The sequence below is a fragment of the Sturnus vulgaris genome, chromosome 18, assembly GCF_052056855.1.
Source record: "Sturnus vulgaris isolate bStuVul1 chromosome 18, bStuVul1.hap1, whole genome shotgun sequence".
Taxonomy (NCBI): Eukaryota; Metazoa; Chordata; class Aves; order Passeriformes; family Sturnidae; genus Sturnus; species Sturnus vulgaris.
In genome coordinates this window covers 1389540-1405484 of record NC_142260.1, presented here as the reverse complement: position 1 = coordinate 1405484, position 15945 = coordinate 1389540, and the positions used below count along the sequence as shown (strand labels likewise).

General features: G+C 38.3%; 1 protein-coding gene across 11 annotated transcripts in view; it reads right to left on the bottom strand.

Annotated features, from left to right (window-relative positions):
* SOX6 (SRY-box transcription factor 6) overlaps positions 1-15945 on the bottom strand; it is a 372885-nt gene that overhangs the window by 137683 nt on the left and 219257 nt on the right. For all 11 annotated transcript variants that reach the window (XM_088175661.1, XM_088175662.1, XM_088175667.1 and 8 more), the window contains 2 exons: positions 9275-9447; positions 5749-5817 (listed from right to left, as the gene is read on the bottom strand). In XM_088175661.1, the coding sequence (XP_088031787.1) occupies positions 5749-5817; positions 9275-9447 (242 nt within the window). The remainder of the gene's footprint in view (positions 1-5748; positions 5818-9274; positions 9448-15945) is intronic.

Genomic DNA, 15945 nt, shown 5'->3' with positions numbered 1-15945 from the left:
GCTGGGCAGGGGCTGTGGTGCCACACCTAGGCAGAGCCCCTGAAATGGAATCTGTGATTCAGCAGCCCAAGTTACAGGCACAAAATAGCATTTCCCTCCTCCAGCTGCACACAACTGCATTGCAGAAGCGAGTTGGAGATATATTATTTTTAATACTGAGCCGCTTCAAAACCAGCAAAAATATATACCAGTGATGGCTGGGAATCAATTCACAAGCAAACTGGGTTTTAAGGGAAATGCATCCTTTCTACTGTAAATTAATAAACTGCAGCTATAGTTTATTAAGCCACCACAATATTTTACATTTTCTACTGCCATAATCTTGACTGCTTATAAATTACAGTACTTTTACCTATTCTTCAATCCAGAAACATCATTATTAAAATGTTTGATGGAGGCTGCAGTGCATCTATCATTACTTGTAAAAGTTAATTAGATTAGATAAAAGAAATAATTAGATTTGCATTTTTATCCTGGTTTTAAACTTCCAAAGAAGATCACAACAGTGTGCCTGTGGGCAATTAAAAACAGCATACAGCAGTGAAATATAAAGGCAAAAAAAGGTCTGTTTTTCCTGGCTAATTCATGATTGAAGATACAATTACAAAATATTTTAAGGGTTTGCTGAAGCTGGGGGCTATTCCTAGACTTCTAAGCTTTGTTTATAACTCTCTCTCTCTCTTTCAAGGGAGTATCTGATCTGTGTAGCCTGCCAATAGAAGTATCAAATTGCTTTCAATGGCTTTATTTGGTCCTGTGCAGAGCTTGCTGGAAGGGGATCAGTTTCATGATCAATAACAAAAAAAAAAAAATAAAAATAAAAAAAAAAGGTAAAGAAGAATATTCCCTAGTGCTGGAACAGTAGCACTGCCATTGCTTTTGCTTGTCAACACTAAATAGAGTTAACAAAGAGAGACAACCTCAGAGAGCATAACCAAGCTGACAATAACTGGATTCCAGCTCGTGCATTTTCAGCAAGCTCTCTGCAAGGAGCTTTAACCTGTCTCCAAAAGGCAATAAATGAAAGGTTCAGCTCTTAAAATTGGAGGTCAGTTACATACTTAATGATGAAGCATATCTTTAAATCTATTTCTACTATTATTATCCTAGCAAAAAATTAATTAACCAGGTCAGGGAGGCCATGAAGGCTAATGTGGAATGTAATTATTCCTGATCTTTAGACATGTACTTCTCATAAAGAGATAGTCCTTATTCAGCTCACCAGGTACCTCCATTGTCAGTAGTTAATCATGGATAAGAAGAGAGACTCATTGGTTCAGTCTCTTAAGTTTTACTTATGATTCAAATGATTCCTATTCAAAGACAGTTTAAATAGTTGTAATTTCATCTTACTATTCTTTTGTCTGTTTACTATCACAGTAATCACGTTCACTCTATTTGAGGGAAACAGAAAATGTAAGGACATTTATAGGAAACTAGAACAGCATGAATGCATAGATTAAAACTAGAAAAAAAATTACTATTAGGAATAATTTCTAGTGGCTGAATTGAAACAGAATACTTATGAGAGCAGAGGAAACCAGTTCCTCTATGCAATGGAAATTGTACTGATTCAAAGCAAACAAAATGCTCTGCAATGGCATTAAGCACAGTAAAGAGGAATTAGGTGAAGGGAAATGGACAAAAGCAGCTTGGATCATCTTTCACAGTTATCCTCACCACTGATCTCTGCAGAAAGGCTCCACCGTCACTGTCCCTTTTAAGGATTTCAGCCACCATTTAGGACTTGTTCTAATGAAACCCACCCACAGGAGGAGGGAAACCCTAAAAAACTTTCATCCCTTAAATCCACACACACCCCCCCCATTCTCAGATGGAAATCCTGGAGCAAGAGGCTCCAAGCGTCAGAGGGATCCACCTCTTTTCCTCCAGTGGGCTCACAAGAAGTCCCCATGCCTCGTTCTGAAAGGACTGGATCCTTGTAATGAGGCACAGAATGCACAGGGATTTCAGGACTCCTGGTTTGGAAACGTTTAAGAACTTCATGTCTTCCCTTTTTCCAATCTAATCGTGTTTTCCCTTTTTCTACATCTTCATGATGTATTACCAAATTTCTCCTTTAACCAGCTTTTTCCCTTGTTCCTAGAGATTTTCACTTTCATAGCACAGGCTAAGAAATGTTCTTGAATTAGTCCAATTTTGTTCCCTCTGCCTCAGAATGATTTTTTTTTTAATTAAAAAAAAATCAAAAACCACATATTTTACAAAATCTTAATCAACCTGGAGACTGACCTGTGAGCTCTTATTTGCCCCACATTATTTTCTCAAGTTTAATTTGCACTGAAAGCAATGATTTCTCTGCACAGCTCTGCAGAATGAAGAACTTAATTTGGCATACTAGATTTCTTCCCATCTCTGTGGACTCCTCTGTAGAAGAGTGTTTATGAACATTTGAGCTGAAAAGTAATAATACACGGCGCTTATTTGAAAATTTTCATTTAAGATTCTCAAAACATTACATTTAAATTGAGGAAAAGGAAATGATTTGCCAAATTTCTGATAATCAGAGACAGGACTGAGGAGAAAGTCCAGATTCTGATAGAAACATTAGTTTCATGTAGAAAAGATGAGATGATTATGCAGAACATTTAATGACCTCTGTACTCTTGAGATACCTACCTCGTTTTCATACACTAAGCCTAGATAAAATCCTCTTTGCTCAGAGATTATTGACAACGTTTTGGATGTATAACAAGTCTGGAGTAATGTGCTCCAGTAAATGGTCACAAAACAAACCAACCAAACAAAAACCAAACCAAAAAAAAACCCAAACAAAAGACCTTTCACCAATTAAATGAAACAAGGTGTTAAAATGGTAGCATAAACAGATAATATTCAGCACAAAATAAATAATAAATACTAAGTAATGTAAATTCTCAGTATATTAACCCAATAGGAAACGTGCATTATTTAATATAAATTATTTTAAATGACATTATTAAAAGCAACTTCTAATTGCTTCAATGGCTAAACTGGGTGCACTTATCCACAGCAGCCCTTGTTCAAGAAGGAGCACAGCACCTCAGGAGAGGAGAGCTGGCACACTGAGTGTGTCATGATGAAAACATTGCACCAGCAGTGCCCCTCTGCTGCATGCTGGGGAACACCCTGTGCCCCGATGGAACTGGCACCTGGCTGCTCACATTTTGTAATCTCCTCCAAAGGGGAGTGCCAGGGAAGGGTGCTATTGTTTTCCCACGAACAGCAAGCACAGATAAGAGCCCACACCATTCTCTGTTGGTAATCACTCTTTCCTGAAAATTGTTGCTCAAGAGTGTCTTTGAACAAACTTTCAAAATTAAGTTATTGGGGACAGAGCTGTAAATTCTACCATGTCCAAAAACTGACCCGGGAATGTAAACATTTGATAGAGACATAGAGAGCATGATTCACCTCATCCCACATCAGATCCCTACACTGAAGGCATTGGCATCCTTCTTAGTTAATGGAGACAAACAGCCATTATAGGGAACAATTTATCTGATATATTTTAAATATCTACTTTAGGAAAAGACAAATTGTATCCTGAAACTATTCACTTTTCTTTTCACTGCTCACTACAAGAACAATTCTATACAATCTGAACAATCTGGATAATTAATTGAGTCTGTACTGCAGTTACCTATTTTTTGAAGTCACCAGTGTGACTTCTGTACTGGTACTGGGGTTTCCTGGGGAGATGGTGGGAGATGATTTTGGAGAACCAGCACAGCATTATTTCTGTCCCCTGCCTCCAGCCCTTCAGGAACTACACATCTCAAACTGGAACTCTCATGAACAATTTTACAGCAGCAAACTACAAACTGCAGAAGCAACTTAGCAACTTCTCTCTCAAGCAACTTCTGGCTGCCAAACCTGCCACAAAATTCAGGCAGAACAAATAAACAAAGCAGAACCACTTGGCTCACAAGCAAATGGACTATGTGAGCTGGTGTTTAGCCTAGAAGACAATCTCCCAGGAAATTTTCTTTTAGTTATCTCCCCAAAAGACCACTGGATGTTTGACTGGGCATTTGCCCAGGGTGCCTATGGCTTCTTACTGGAGCCTGCAGTGTTCCTGGGGCCATCAGATGCCCACTACCAATCTGGCTGACCAGCTGGGAAAAGAAACAACTCTCACTGCCTCAAACACACTGATTAGACTCAGGTGAATGTAAAAATCATAAATAAATAAAGAGGCCAAACCACTGAGGAGCTATGGCATAAGAGTACTATATATTGGCAAGAATTTGGGACAAGTCACCAAGAAACTGTTTTTATTATACTAAGCTCAGATGAACAGAATCATCATTGAAACACTGCACATACATCTAGGAAAGGATGGGAAAGAAAACTTGTGGAGAGTTCAGCACTATGTAAGAGGAAAGATGGAAGTGAATGAAAAAAATGAACCTGCAATCTATTCTAGATTGAATTCTAAGATCACATTTCCCTGGAGACAGTGGAAGACTAAAGCTACTGGAAAGTATTGACTGCAATGAAACATAAAGTACCTTTGAACTTTTTACTACAGAGCACGTACTCCCAGCCAAACATGCCTACAATTCTCCAAAAATAAACCCTACTCATGATTCCTCTGTTTCCTAATTTTTAAAGGAATTTTAAAAATTAGAAATTTCTCATACAGATAACTCTCCTGTTTTGTAGACCTAGCTAGGTTTCAGTCTTAGCTTTTATGCTAAGATTTTTATATTTTTCTTTGCTTTCTGAAGCCAGACTTGCAAATAACACTTAGAGAAGATGGTGCATTTTTTCTTTTCACTGTTCTTAATATCTCTTTCATCCTTGATGCACACCTAATATGAACACAGTCTCCTAATAGGCAGCAGCAATAATGGTGCTTTACAATTCAATTGTGTCTCTCATACGAGGTATTAACACATCTATATTTGTTAGATAAACTCCTTAAAAGTGTAACTGAGACTGCATTACAACATTTTCAAAAGCATTTACAAGCATTCCTTTGGGATGAGGGAAAGAAAAACTTCAGTTTTTGGCATCTAGTAACACAGCAATCAGCTAATTAAGGAAAAGAAATGGATAGCCCGAGCTTATAAGGAATGATTGGCAGTACAATCATCTGTCAGACCAAATTGAAATATTTCAATCAGTGAACAGGCTCATGGAAATGCTTTCAGAGTGGGAAGCAGAGAAGATAATACAGTCACATGCCAACAATACCTCTACATCCATGTCATTCCCTACCCACGAATGCTTGCACAAAATTAAAGCATTCTCTGAGTACAAGTACAGATAATTAAATATCTCCAGAATACTTCCACAGATCCACAAGGGTATAATTACTGCAAAGGCACCTGGAACACAGGTATAGACACCTGTGGGTCTCTGTGCATGAGCAGACTGGTACCAGGGACCCAGGACTGCTTCAATGGCTCAATTTGGCTTTTGTAGAACACAGAATTCCTTCAACAACAATTGAGGCTCTGGTTTTACTTCACACACTACAAGTCAAACCGATTGCAGATTTCAGAATTATGACAAGATGGCGAGATTTAAAAATAGTTCATAACTTTCAGAAGAAAACTTTGCCTGTTAAAGTTCTTTGCACCAAAAAAAATGTCTGACAATAATTTTCTGAGACACAAGGAACTCCCATAAAGAGCATCGTTACTGGGGCTTGTTAGTAAAGCTGCTTTATTTTAGACCCTTCCCTCTCCATAAATGGAACTGAAATATAATCAGAAGAGAGCAATAAAATACACTGACCTGAATTTGCTGCTGCAGTAGATTGATTTTGTGCTGCTGTTGCAGAAGTTGCTGCTGTTGTCTTGCAATCTATTAGAAATAAAATTTCAATTCAATTAAAATAGTGATATTGAAATTTCAATACTATTGACTGAAAAACACAATATTTGTTATTCTTTATTATATTTTATTAAGCATATTAATTTTTTCTAAATGGGGCATCTTTTAGAGGTAAATTTAAATGCAACACAAAAATCTACTTAGCGAGTAAGGGATGTATTTTAAGCAGTGAGGCCTTAGCTCTGAAAAGCACAGAAACACGGGTTTATTTGTGTGCATGTGAACAATCTCATCACTATTCAACAAAGCATTTGAGCCTGTGGTGATCTTTAACTATGATGCATTACTGTTAGCTACAATGGGAATGAAACACATGTGTAAAATTAAGTGCTTTTCTGAATGGGGATGGGATTACCCAGGTGCTTAAGGTTAAAAATACATTTTCCTGCTTTGCTGAACTGGAGCCTTAGCTGGTGTTTTTAGATGTTTCACTATTAAGCATGAGCTCCTAGGGTAAGCTTCCCTGACTTCTTTCACAATGAGCAGCACATTACTTCCCTTGCAAATCTCAAAAATCATCCTTGGAGCTGCTTGGAGAAGAAGGGCTTTATTCTGTGTAAAAGCAGTACCTGGTGCTCAGCAGCTCATCCTCCACACAGTCCTATGAAATATCTAAATATTCTTACCCTCATTTGGTAGATTCAGTCAGGGATCTGGAGGATAAAAGTTCACTCTATCCCTTCTCTAACATAGGTGGAGAAAAGCAAATGCTCAAGGTAGGGGTCACTAAGAGCCCAGTGAGAATTTGCTACAGATTCTCCATCTACCTGCCTGATTCCCACCAAAAAAAAAAAAAAAAAAAAAAAAAATCAGCATGCTAGAGCAGAAGGGAAATAGGATCCTGCCCTCAGCCCACAGAGCTGCTCCCTGCAAGGGGTGATGTGGAAAGCAGCCCCAGGGGAGAAGCCACAAGAACAACTGGACCTCTGCTTTGGAAGGGTAACTGTGCAGCAGGCTGAAATGAGCACAAGATTTGTGTTTCCTGGAAATCCCAGCCTCAGCACTTCTGCTACCTCCATTTCTTAAGTATAATTTCCCCTCCTATAAATATTTATCCAGAGCAGAGGAATCACATAAAACAGCAAGAAGCTGGTGACAAAGGTATTTTGGTCACTCAAATCCACTGTTTCTCTTTTGGCAAAAACTCTCTTGGTCTCCTTCCCCAACATTTTCTGAGCACACTTACTCTGTTATAAACAGAGAAAGCTAAGTAAAATGTTTCTATGATAAAAAAATGACAGGAATGTATCAAGGTTGGTTTGGAAATAAACAATCACATAGTTTTAGTGAAAACTGTTCAGATTAACTCATAAGGAATTCGGAGTCACATATTAACAGCTTGTAATTGTGCACACATGGAGACCAAGGCTGTCATTTCCCTAACCTCTCATTGTCACATGGAAATAACTCGGTTTGTTCAGTTAAAATTCACTTCTGTAAGAGAAATCGACATGAAATTCATACGTATTTTAAGTCTTGTACCTGGCCTCAAGGAGGCAAATTAAACTCTACATGATTCTGGGGCTGGATGGAGGCCAGGGCTGCAGGGAAATGGACTCGAGCAGCTCTCATGGATCACTACACCCATGGCTGCTGCTCAAACTCCTTTTAGGAGCCTGGTGTTCAAACATTTCTGGATGAACCTCCCAGCAAGTCAATAAAATGCAGCGAGTGAGGAGTGAATGAGCAGACCCCTGTGTGTGAGTGAAAAAGGGAATTCCAAGAGAATTCGTGTGCCCAGGGGAGCTCCTGGAAGCTCAGGGATGTGCTGTGAGCACAGTGCCCAGCTGTGGTGCCTCTGCTTGGTGACAGGAGCCTAAATGGGGACACTGCTACGTGGAATATTTAAATCTTCTAGGAGAGCTGGAGCTATCAACTCTTAACGAGCAACACACCCATTGTGTGACCCCATCTGAGAAGTGCAGTGCTTGTAACTAAAGATAATGCCTGTCAGGTTTATGCCCACAGTGCCCCTGCTGCTGAAGTCCCAGCAAAGGTAAAAGATGATTACAGTGTGCATTTTCACAGGGGAATGAGCAGATCATGGAGCTCTATCATGGGCCATTCAGTGCTGTATCATTTTCTCACAGGTACATGCAGGATTGTTTGGAGCTGCTGATGACCTGGCTGCACTTTAACACAGTAAACCACAGCCAACACGAGGAGGAGGATTTTGTTTGCATGTGCAAAGGAACAGATCTGCCAGGGCTCTGATTGCTCGTGAGCAGCTTTTTGTACCTGCATGTACAACGTGGCACCATTTGAATAGGCATTTCCTGATGAAAACAAGAAATATATCATGGAGCATCTAATCTCAAAGGTTCCTCTTAGCTGGAGCAGTGACAGAAAATATACCCAAGACCCTGCAATGCAATTACCATAGCACAGTCTTGATGTATAGGCTTGACACAGTAAAGTAGGGTACACAAGCACCATGTGGCTCAAATTCTGAATTTTATTTGCCTATCGGTTGAGCTACATGCTCGCTTCATTGAGCATGACAACCTAGTTTTAAGTGTCATTTAATTTTCATTTTGAAATATAATTACAAAGTGTTCACTGTAAGATATCACTCGTCTGCAAATGTGTCAAGATTAATTTGTGCTAGCTTATTCACAAGTGTCAATAGTTAATTACTGTGTCATCTCTAGATGGCTAAATGACATTCTAACTTCTGATTTTTTACAGTGTTCCTTTATGTTATTTTCCATTAGGGGATGAGTCCATATTCCTACATGTGGGCAAATACCCAAGCACATAAAATACCAGACGTCACAACTCATTAAAATCAACAGAGCATACATTGCTGTATATATCCTATAAAATATATTTAACTGAAAAGATAATTCTAGTAATAATGTCAGATTCCTAAAAACCACACATTAATTTGGATCTGTCTGATCTAATGCCTAGGGGACTGGTGCATGGGATCATTGTTGCTGCACTTTTGTTCAATGAGAAGAGGACAGCTCGTCGGACAACTGCACCTTTATAAAAACCAGTCAAGGGAAAAAAAAACCCAACAAAACAAAAAGACAAAACAAACCATTCACAATCTGAACAAACAAATCCAACCTTATTTGTGCAAAGTATTTGAAGGTTTTTGTTTAATTATTTTCTTGTCAAAAAGAGAAAGAGTTAAATCACGGTTATAGTCCGGCTTGTTCATAACTCTCAAAATCGCATCTCAGGGCAAGGAACAAGAACTGTGACATCTATTATCTAGTCCTCCTTTTTTTTTTTTTTCAGGGTCCTATTATATTTCCTCTTTCTGGAAAAACGTGTAACTTCTGCAGATATTTAAGCTCTTTTACCAAAAAAAAAAAAAAAAAAAAAAAAAAAAAGGAAACAACAGCAGGCAGAGCAGAGCTTGTGACGAGCATTCTGCACGAACCATTTTCACGGGTTTCTTTTCCTGGGGCCTCACCTGTTCTTGCTGCTGGCGAGCAAGGTCCATTTGCTGCCGTTGTTTCTCAATTTGTGAGGCTGCCAGCTTTTTCTGCTCGTCGTGGGCAGCCAGGAGCTGCTCCCGGAGGCTGATCAGCTGCGTGATCATGGTCGAGAGCTGTCGCTCTTTTTCTGCCAGGCTTTCTGGTGTACCTAAACGTGGGGTGGGGGGAAAGGTGCATTTGTAAATAAAAGGCAGGTAATAGTTACCAAGAAATATTTACTCCCCCACCTCCAAAAAAATGGTTTCATTGCCAACGGGATTTTTTTTTTTTTTCCAAACGGTTTTCTACCAACAAATCTCAAAAGAGTGTGATATATAGATTTGCTGTGCTCTAAGCAGGGGAGGATGTAACAGAAATGGGAGCAGAAAAGATAGAGAATATTTCCTTTTTTCTAGCAGGGATTTATTCTGTATGAATCCCTGTATTTTCTCCATCTAAATCTGCCCACTGTGATAAATACACCCATAGTTTATAAGACATAATTTAACCTCAAGTTTATATAGTTTCTCGTTTTTTTCACTCCAAGTATGTACAAATGCTAAAAAAGAATTTTAGAGATGCTGTTTGGTGGAAGAAGCACTTTAAGAATTTATTGATTGTTTTTCCAAAATACTCATATATCTGGTAGGTCATTTAGGTAAATGTAAGCTTTGGTAGTGGAACGTGTATTAAAAATGAGCTTTACTTGTCCCCAAGAGAAATGGCTAACCTGAGAAAATAGCTTAAGAATTTTCATTTAACTTTCAAAGTTTACTCTACAGAGAGCACTTAATTAATATGAAACTACGGTACATTTATTCTTTGCACTAATGATGCTTAATGGTCTGTTTATGGGTAAATTGCATGGGTCTCATAAGTGGAGAGTACAGGGTCCTTTTCCAAATCAATCTGAAAATATCCCATCTTATATAGGAACATATTACTCTGTCACAAACAGCAATGTCAGTTCCTATATTTGAGCCATACAACACATTTCCTTTTGTGAGCACCTCAGACTCACAGGTCTATAAGAGATAATATAAATACAACGAGGAAGAAGTTCAGGAATATCTGAAGAGAATCTGAAAGAGGTTTAGAGTTGGAAGTGGGATAAATAAAGCAATTTAATGTTGTAGAGTGGAACTGAAAATTAGAGACAAAGAAAACCAAATTAAGAATTATTCAGCTGTGTAGTCTGCCACAATGATGTGAGAAGTGGCACAAAAGAGAGAATTCAGAAATTTCCTTTCTTCTGTTCAAAAGAGAGGACTGTGATAAAGAAGTCACAGGGCTTATGAAGAGGAAGAAAATGTGTGAGCAGCAGAACCTGGGAGGGAATGGAGCAACTGTCACAAAATTATGACTCCAGCTTCTTCCCAGGAATAAGATGGATATCTTCTAAATAAAAAAAAGAAAGAGGTTGATATGCTTCACAAGGAGCAGGAAGACAAAACTGGCTACTGCTAAGAAGATGACAAACCCAAGATTATCTCCTGGTGACATCGTGGGGCCAGTAGGATTCCTACACAGGTTTTCATTTGCAAAAGCAGTGTACAAGAAAACCTCTGTCTGAAATGTTTTATATGGAAAAAAGAAACTGCATGGCTTAAGTCATTCACTCTAAACAAACTCTGAGAAGCAAAGGGTACCTCATTTTCTGTACATTTATTAATTGCATTTAGCAATGCAAAGTACTGAAAAAGATGAAATTTCTTATTCAATATTAACTATCTTTGTTTTTAAAGTTTCCAAGGACCTGATGTTTCCCTATCCTCTAATGCCTAACACCAGTATACATGTGAAACTGGTCTCCAGAAGAAGAGAAATGTGCAGATTCTGTTGCAGTAGAAATTTTAGAAAGGGTTGTTGGTGACTGCCTTGGTCACAAGAGGTATGAAGGGTGTCTGAAGCTGAATCTGAAGGACACTCCACCACCCAGACCAACTCATTTAAAATCCTTAATGTGCCACGAGTGACTGAAGCAATAGAAGAGTTCTATGCAAAAAGCTGTTACAAGACCAAAACAAAAACAAAACAATTTTTGGAAGTACTCTTAGGCAGGTGTGTGGCCAGGGGAGTGTCTGCACTGGAAGTCCTGCCTTGGCAGGATCCTTCAGCACATACTGAGCTCCATGCTGACATCTGTTCAATCCCCTGCAGCCCCAGTACAGACCTACCTTAACCCTCCCAAACTGGGTCACTCGGTCTTGAAGATTTTTCAGTACGGTTCAAGGGTTATTTAGGTGGTTTTGAATTCATTTCCATGACTCTTCTGCCGAAGGAAAAACTCCCTCGCCCGTTGTGATGAGATCAAGCACCCCACCCACCCATTTAAGAAAGCCAGTGGGAACAACCTGCAGCCTCCAGTGATGCCTATTGTCCTCCCCTGCCACCTGGGAAACAACAGCTCGAGCCTTTCACATCTGTCAGGCAGCTTTGGCATCATAATGCAAGCCCCCGAGCTTACAGTCATAAAATATTTTACACACCCAAAGCAGGTATTAATCTCCCACTGCATTTCCATATTATTCTGTAGAGCTCGTACTTGTTTCATCACATCAGTAGAAAATTACCACAAAGAGTGCCTGCTAAGGCTACAAAATATTGTTGTTTTGCTAGGATTTCTTAGAACCATTTGATATGGTTGCCACAAATTTATAGTCTTTTTTTTTTTTTTTTTTTTTTCCTTCCTTTCCCTGATTTCTTTACAATAACAGGCAGAAGTAACTGTTCTTATTCAGGAATCCACAGTAATTGTTTTTCTTTCCTTCTCACCCACCCCGAGAAACACATCTGAAATAAACGACCCCATTTAAAGTACTCTGCTCTTTAATTTGTACCCTGTTATATAATCCAGCAACAGAATAGAACTGATGACCACAAAATGTACACTGTGCTCCTGGAAAATCATGAGACCTCCAAGAAGCTGCAGGACACCTCACCAAGCACTGCTCCAGACAAGAGCAAACAGAAGATGAGAATGTTGTTGTATGAACAGTGTGGGTGAGGGAGGCATAATTTAATTTTAGAGTGGAAAATCCCGACCATTATTTTACAGTTTAAATACCAATAAAAACCAACTTGCTTAGAATGCAGACCAGATTGAGCTGATCTGGCTGGGACAAGAGAGGTCATCAGTAGCTGTGTGCCATCATCATCTGTTTTGCATCCCCTTACTGCAGAGAGCAATGAGATTCCTAAACTCATTACCAGTAAATAAACTTCTGCTGCTGACTGAAAATATCTATAAATAAAACGAAAATACAGCTATCTGTAAAATGTATTTGCCATAAAAACAGATAAAACAAAAAGCTTAGTAAAAAATGAACAGTAAATATGCCAGCTTCCATAAAATATTATATACCACAGCTCTCTCTCTGTTCCAATCCTATTCTCTTACTCCAAAGACAGCAGTGCATTTTTTTCCATGGGGTCTTCCTTATCCCCAAAACACATCTGTCTTGAGTTTCTCTCAGATTTGTCAGGTGGATCAGTGCTCCCCAGGGCCTGCTCCATCTGAAGTATTTTAATTTGACTAAACACCTGATTTATTTTATCTCTCCGATGAGAAAGGCAGTTTGTCTTAATAGAGCCTGTCAGCCCACAGTCCCATTCACAGCAATTTACAGGCAGCCAGGGATGCTGGAAAAGAAGAGTGCTGTGATTCTGTATTTTATCCTCCTCCAGAAAGCACCTAAAAGCAGCTATTCACTGCTACTGCATGTGGCATTTTAGAACTGAATTAGCTTTTTATTCAAGTAACTACACTTGTTGTGAATAGCTTATCTGTAAAATTGCTACATTCACTACTGATTTTATTAACCTTTGGCTCTATCACAAAATGGTCTTCAGTTAGGAAAGACCTTTAAAATTGACACATTTTTCTTAGGGGCCTTTATTTCAGTGACTACAGATATACTGAATTTGATCCATTGACTCCCTTTACCAGCAGTATTTAAAATTTTGAGTGTTGGTGGGAAGCTGATAGTGTTTAAGGACTTCTCTTTAAAATGAGTGTGTGTCAGTCTCATCAAAAGTTCAGGGAAAAAAATGTTATTATTTCTAATAGTACTTTGGGTCTATCCCTACTTTTGTGATAATACTCTGGTTATAGTAATATTTTAAGTTTTCTCTGTGTGCTTATTGTTTTACTCTCTAGTTTGGATTTCAGCACAAATTGAGATAAAATACTCAGACAGAAGAGAGCTAAGGCATCAAAGAGAACTTTTCAGAAATTCTGGTCATAGGTTAATCTAACCAGGAGACAGAAAATAAAAAGTAGCTATAAATCTGCTGAAAAAGAGAGAAGAGTTCAACTTGTGGTCTAAAATTACATTTAGAAAGAATTCTGCTTGTGAACTCTATCTTTTAAAACCAATTAAAATACTACATGATTTCTGGTACCTAGAGTAATAGAAAGAGCATCATGCATCTTACACTGCATTTAATAAAAATCATAAACCCCATCCTACATTTTATCTAGTTAGATTTCTTTAAGCATTGCCAAAAAAAAAAAAATAGAATTAAAAAAATAGTATCCAGTAAGTACAGCTATACAATATAATTATTGCTCCTATATCAACCACTGGTTTGCCACCTTTTAACACTCCTGTAATCTTTCACAACCTATTCTAATCATACAAACCTAACCTATTCTATATAAAAATGCAGCTGCATGTCAGCAAACTCTGGAGGCTTCTCAGTGTTAAATTTCTTACTGTCCTTGTGGCCTGAGGTAGAGGAATAACTGCTGGTAAGGCAAAAAAAGAAAGGCATAACAAAAAATAGATTTCTTGGCTTGCATGGAGTAGTTTAAACTATTCTCTCTGACACTCAGGAAAAGAAAACTAGATAACACCACATATTCTATCGAGTGAAAAAAAGAAAAAATACTGGAGTCATAAATAAACCAAAAATTTTGCAGGGCCCATGTTAAAGTAGGGTTCTTTGCTGTGACATAAAATTATTGTCCCAACAAGTACACAAAGTAAAGCAGTACCAATCCGAGGGTTTTCTGCCTGGTTAATGTTTCTGAAGTGCTTTGAGATCTTTGTGTGGAATCTCTACACAGCTGCAAAGCATTATTGGTTCTCTTGAATTCTGTGATGAGTGTAAAACATGACAAATATCATCCTTGTTTATGCACTGCATCTAAACGAACTTTTGCTCCATACGCTTACAGGAAATACAAATTAATAAATCACAAATGATTACTCCTGGTACGTTTCTAGAACAAACATATAGTGTGACTTTTAGGAAATCAGGAGGCAGCAATGCAAGAAAGAAGTGTGGACTTTGCCAGAAAATAAGTAAGGCTTTAAATCACATAACTGCAGCTCCAAAATATCATCAGCCAAAACAGTTCAACCAACAATCAAAAATTATTTTGAATCAAGTTAAGCAATTTCAGCTTTATTTTCCCCTTTAAAAAAAAAAAAAAAAAAAAAAAAAAGCCTTTGTGGCTCAATCCCCCTGTTAGACTGGAGGGGATTTTATTATTTTATGGACATTGTTTGAAAAGAAAGCAAAAACACAATGCTAGACATAAAAGAAAGTGTATTTGATCTTAGGTTCCCAGAGATAACCTGGTTAAACCATTCTGTCTAACACTGCAGTCTGCAGCACACATCAGATGGGCTGTGATGTTTCCACTTCACAGGCTCTGTCCAGCATTTAGCATTTACCCTTTTTTGATTGGGTCACCTTCTAAATGCCACAAAATAGGGCAGCAAAAGTCAACAAAAATAAACAGGAAAAACAGAAGAAAGTAACAATCTAATGGAAGGGCTTGGGAGATAAAAGTCACTTTGTGAGGGCTGCCCGACCAAGGAGCCCCCTTGCCACTGCAACAGCATCTAATTTGAGTTCTAACTCCTGCAGCAGTTTAAAAAGCTTCCACTCTAAAGGGCCCCAAGTGTATCATAAAGATAAAGCATTTCAGTAGAAAACAGCCACAAAGACCTCTATTATCTTATCAGTCTTTGGTTACAACAGCTGAACCAATATGACTAAGTTCTGAATGACTTTTCTTTTTCCCCCCCTTCTTTTTATAACACTAGAATACTGGAATTTCTTTATTTCATGATCAGTTAGCAATTGTTGGTGTTCCCATATGCTACTGTCCCGTTCTTAGTCAATAAAAAAGTTTTATAAATGCTCCCATTGTGCTTTGTAGCATCCCAGTGCAGAAAGCAGCACAGCAAACATGTCCAGCATGCAAAACACACCAGATAGCTTCTCTTGGGAAGGTGTAAGATCCCTCCCCTCCATTATGTCCCAAAATGATTCTGCATTTTCAGCTTTGAGCAAGGAAATTTTACTATGTGTCCACAGACAGAAATGGGAATTAATATTAAGAACTACTGAAAATATTCTGTAGGGAAACGTGTCAGCTTTTGAAAAAACAAAAAAGAATTTAAATTAGTTATACTTTATGAGAAGGATAAAAATGCTTTACTGATAATCCCCCAGTTTTCTCCTAATTCCAGATATACTAAAACTCACACATTGCAGCAGTTTCTTAGGTGGGAGCAATTTGAAAGTCATATGATTTGCAAAACAGCAGACTTTTAAAACAATCCTGTACTTACCATGGTCCTGTCTTACTTAGAAGAGCCAAAAAAAACCCAAAATAAACTGAACAGCTGAGTGAATAAGAAACCAACTC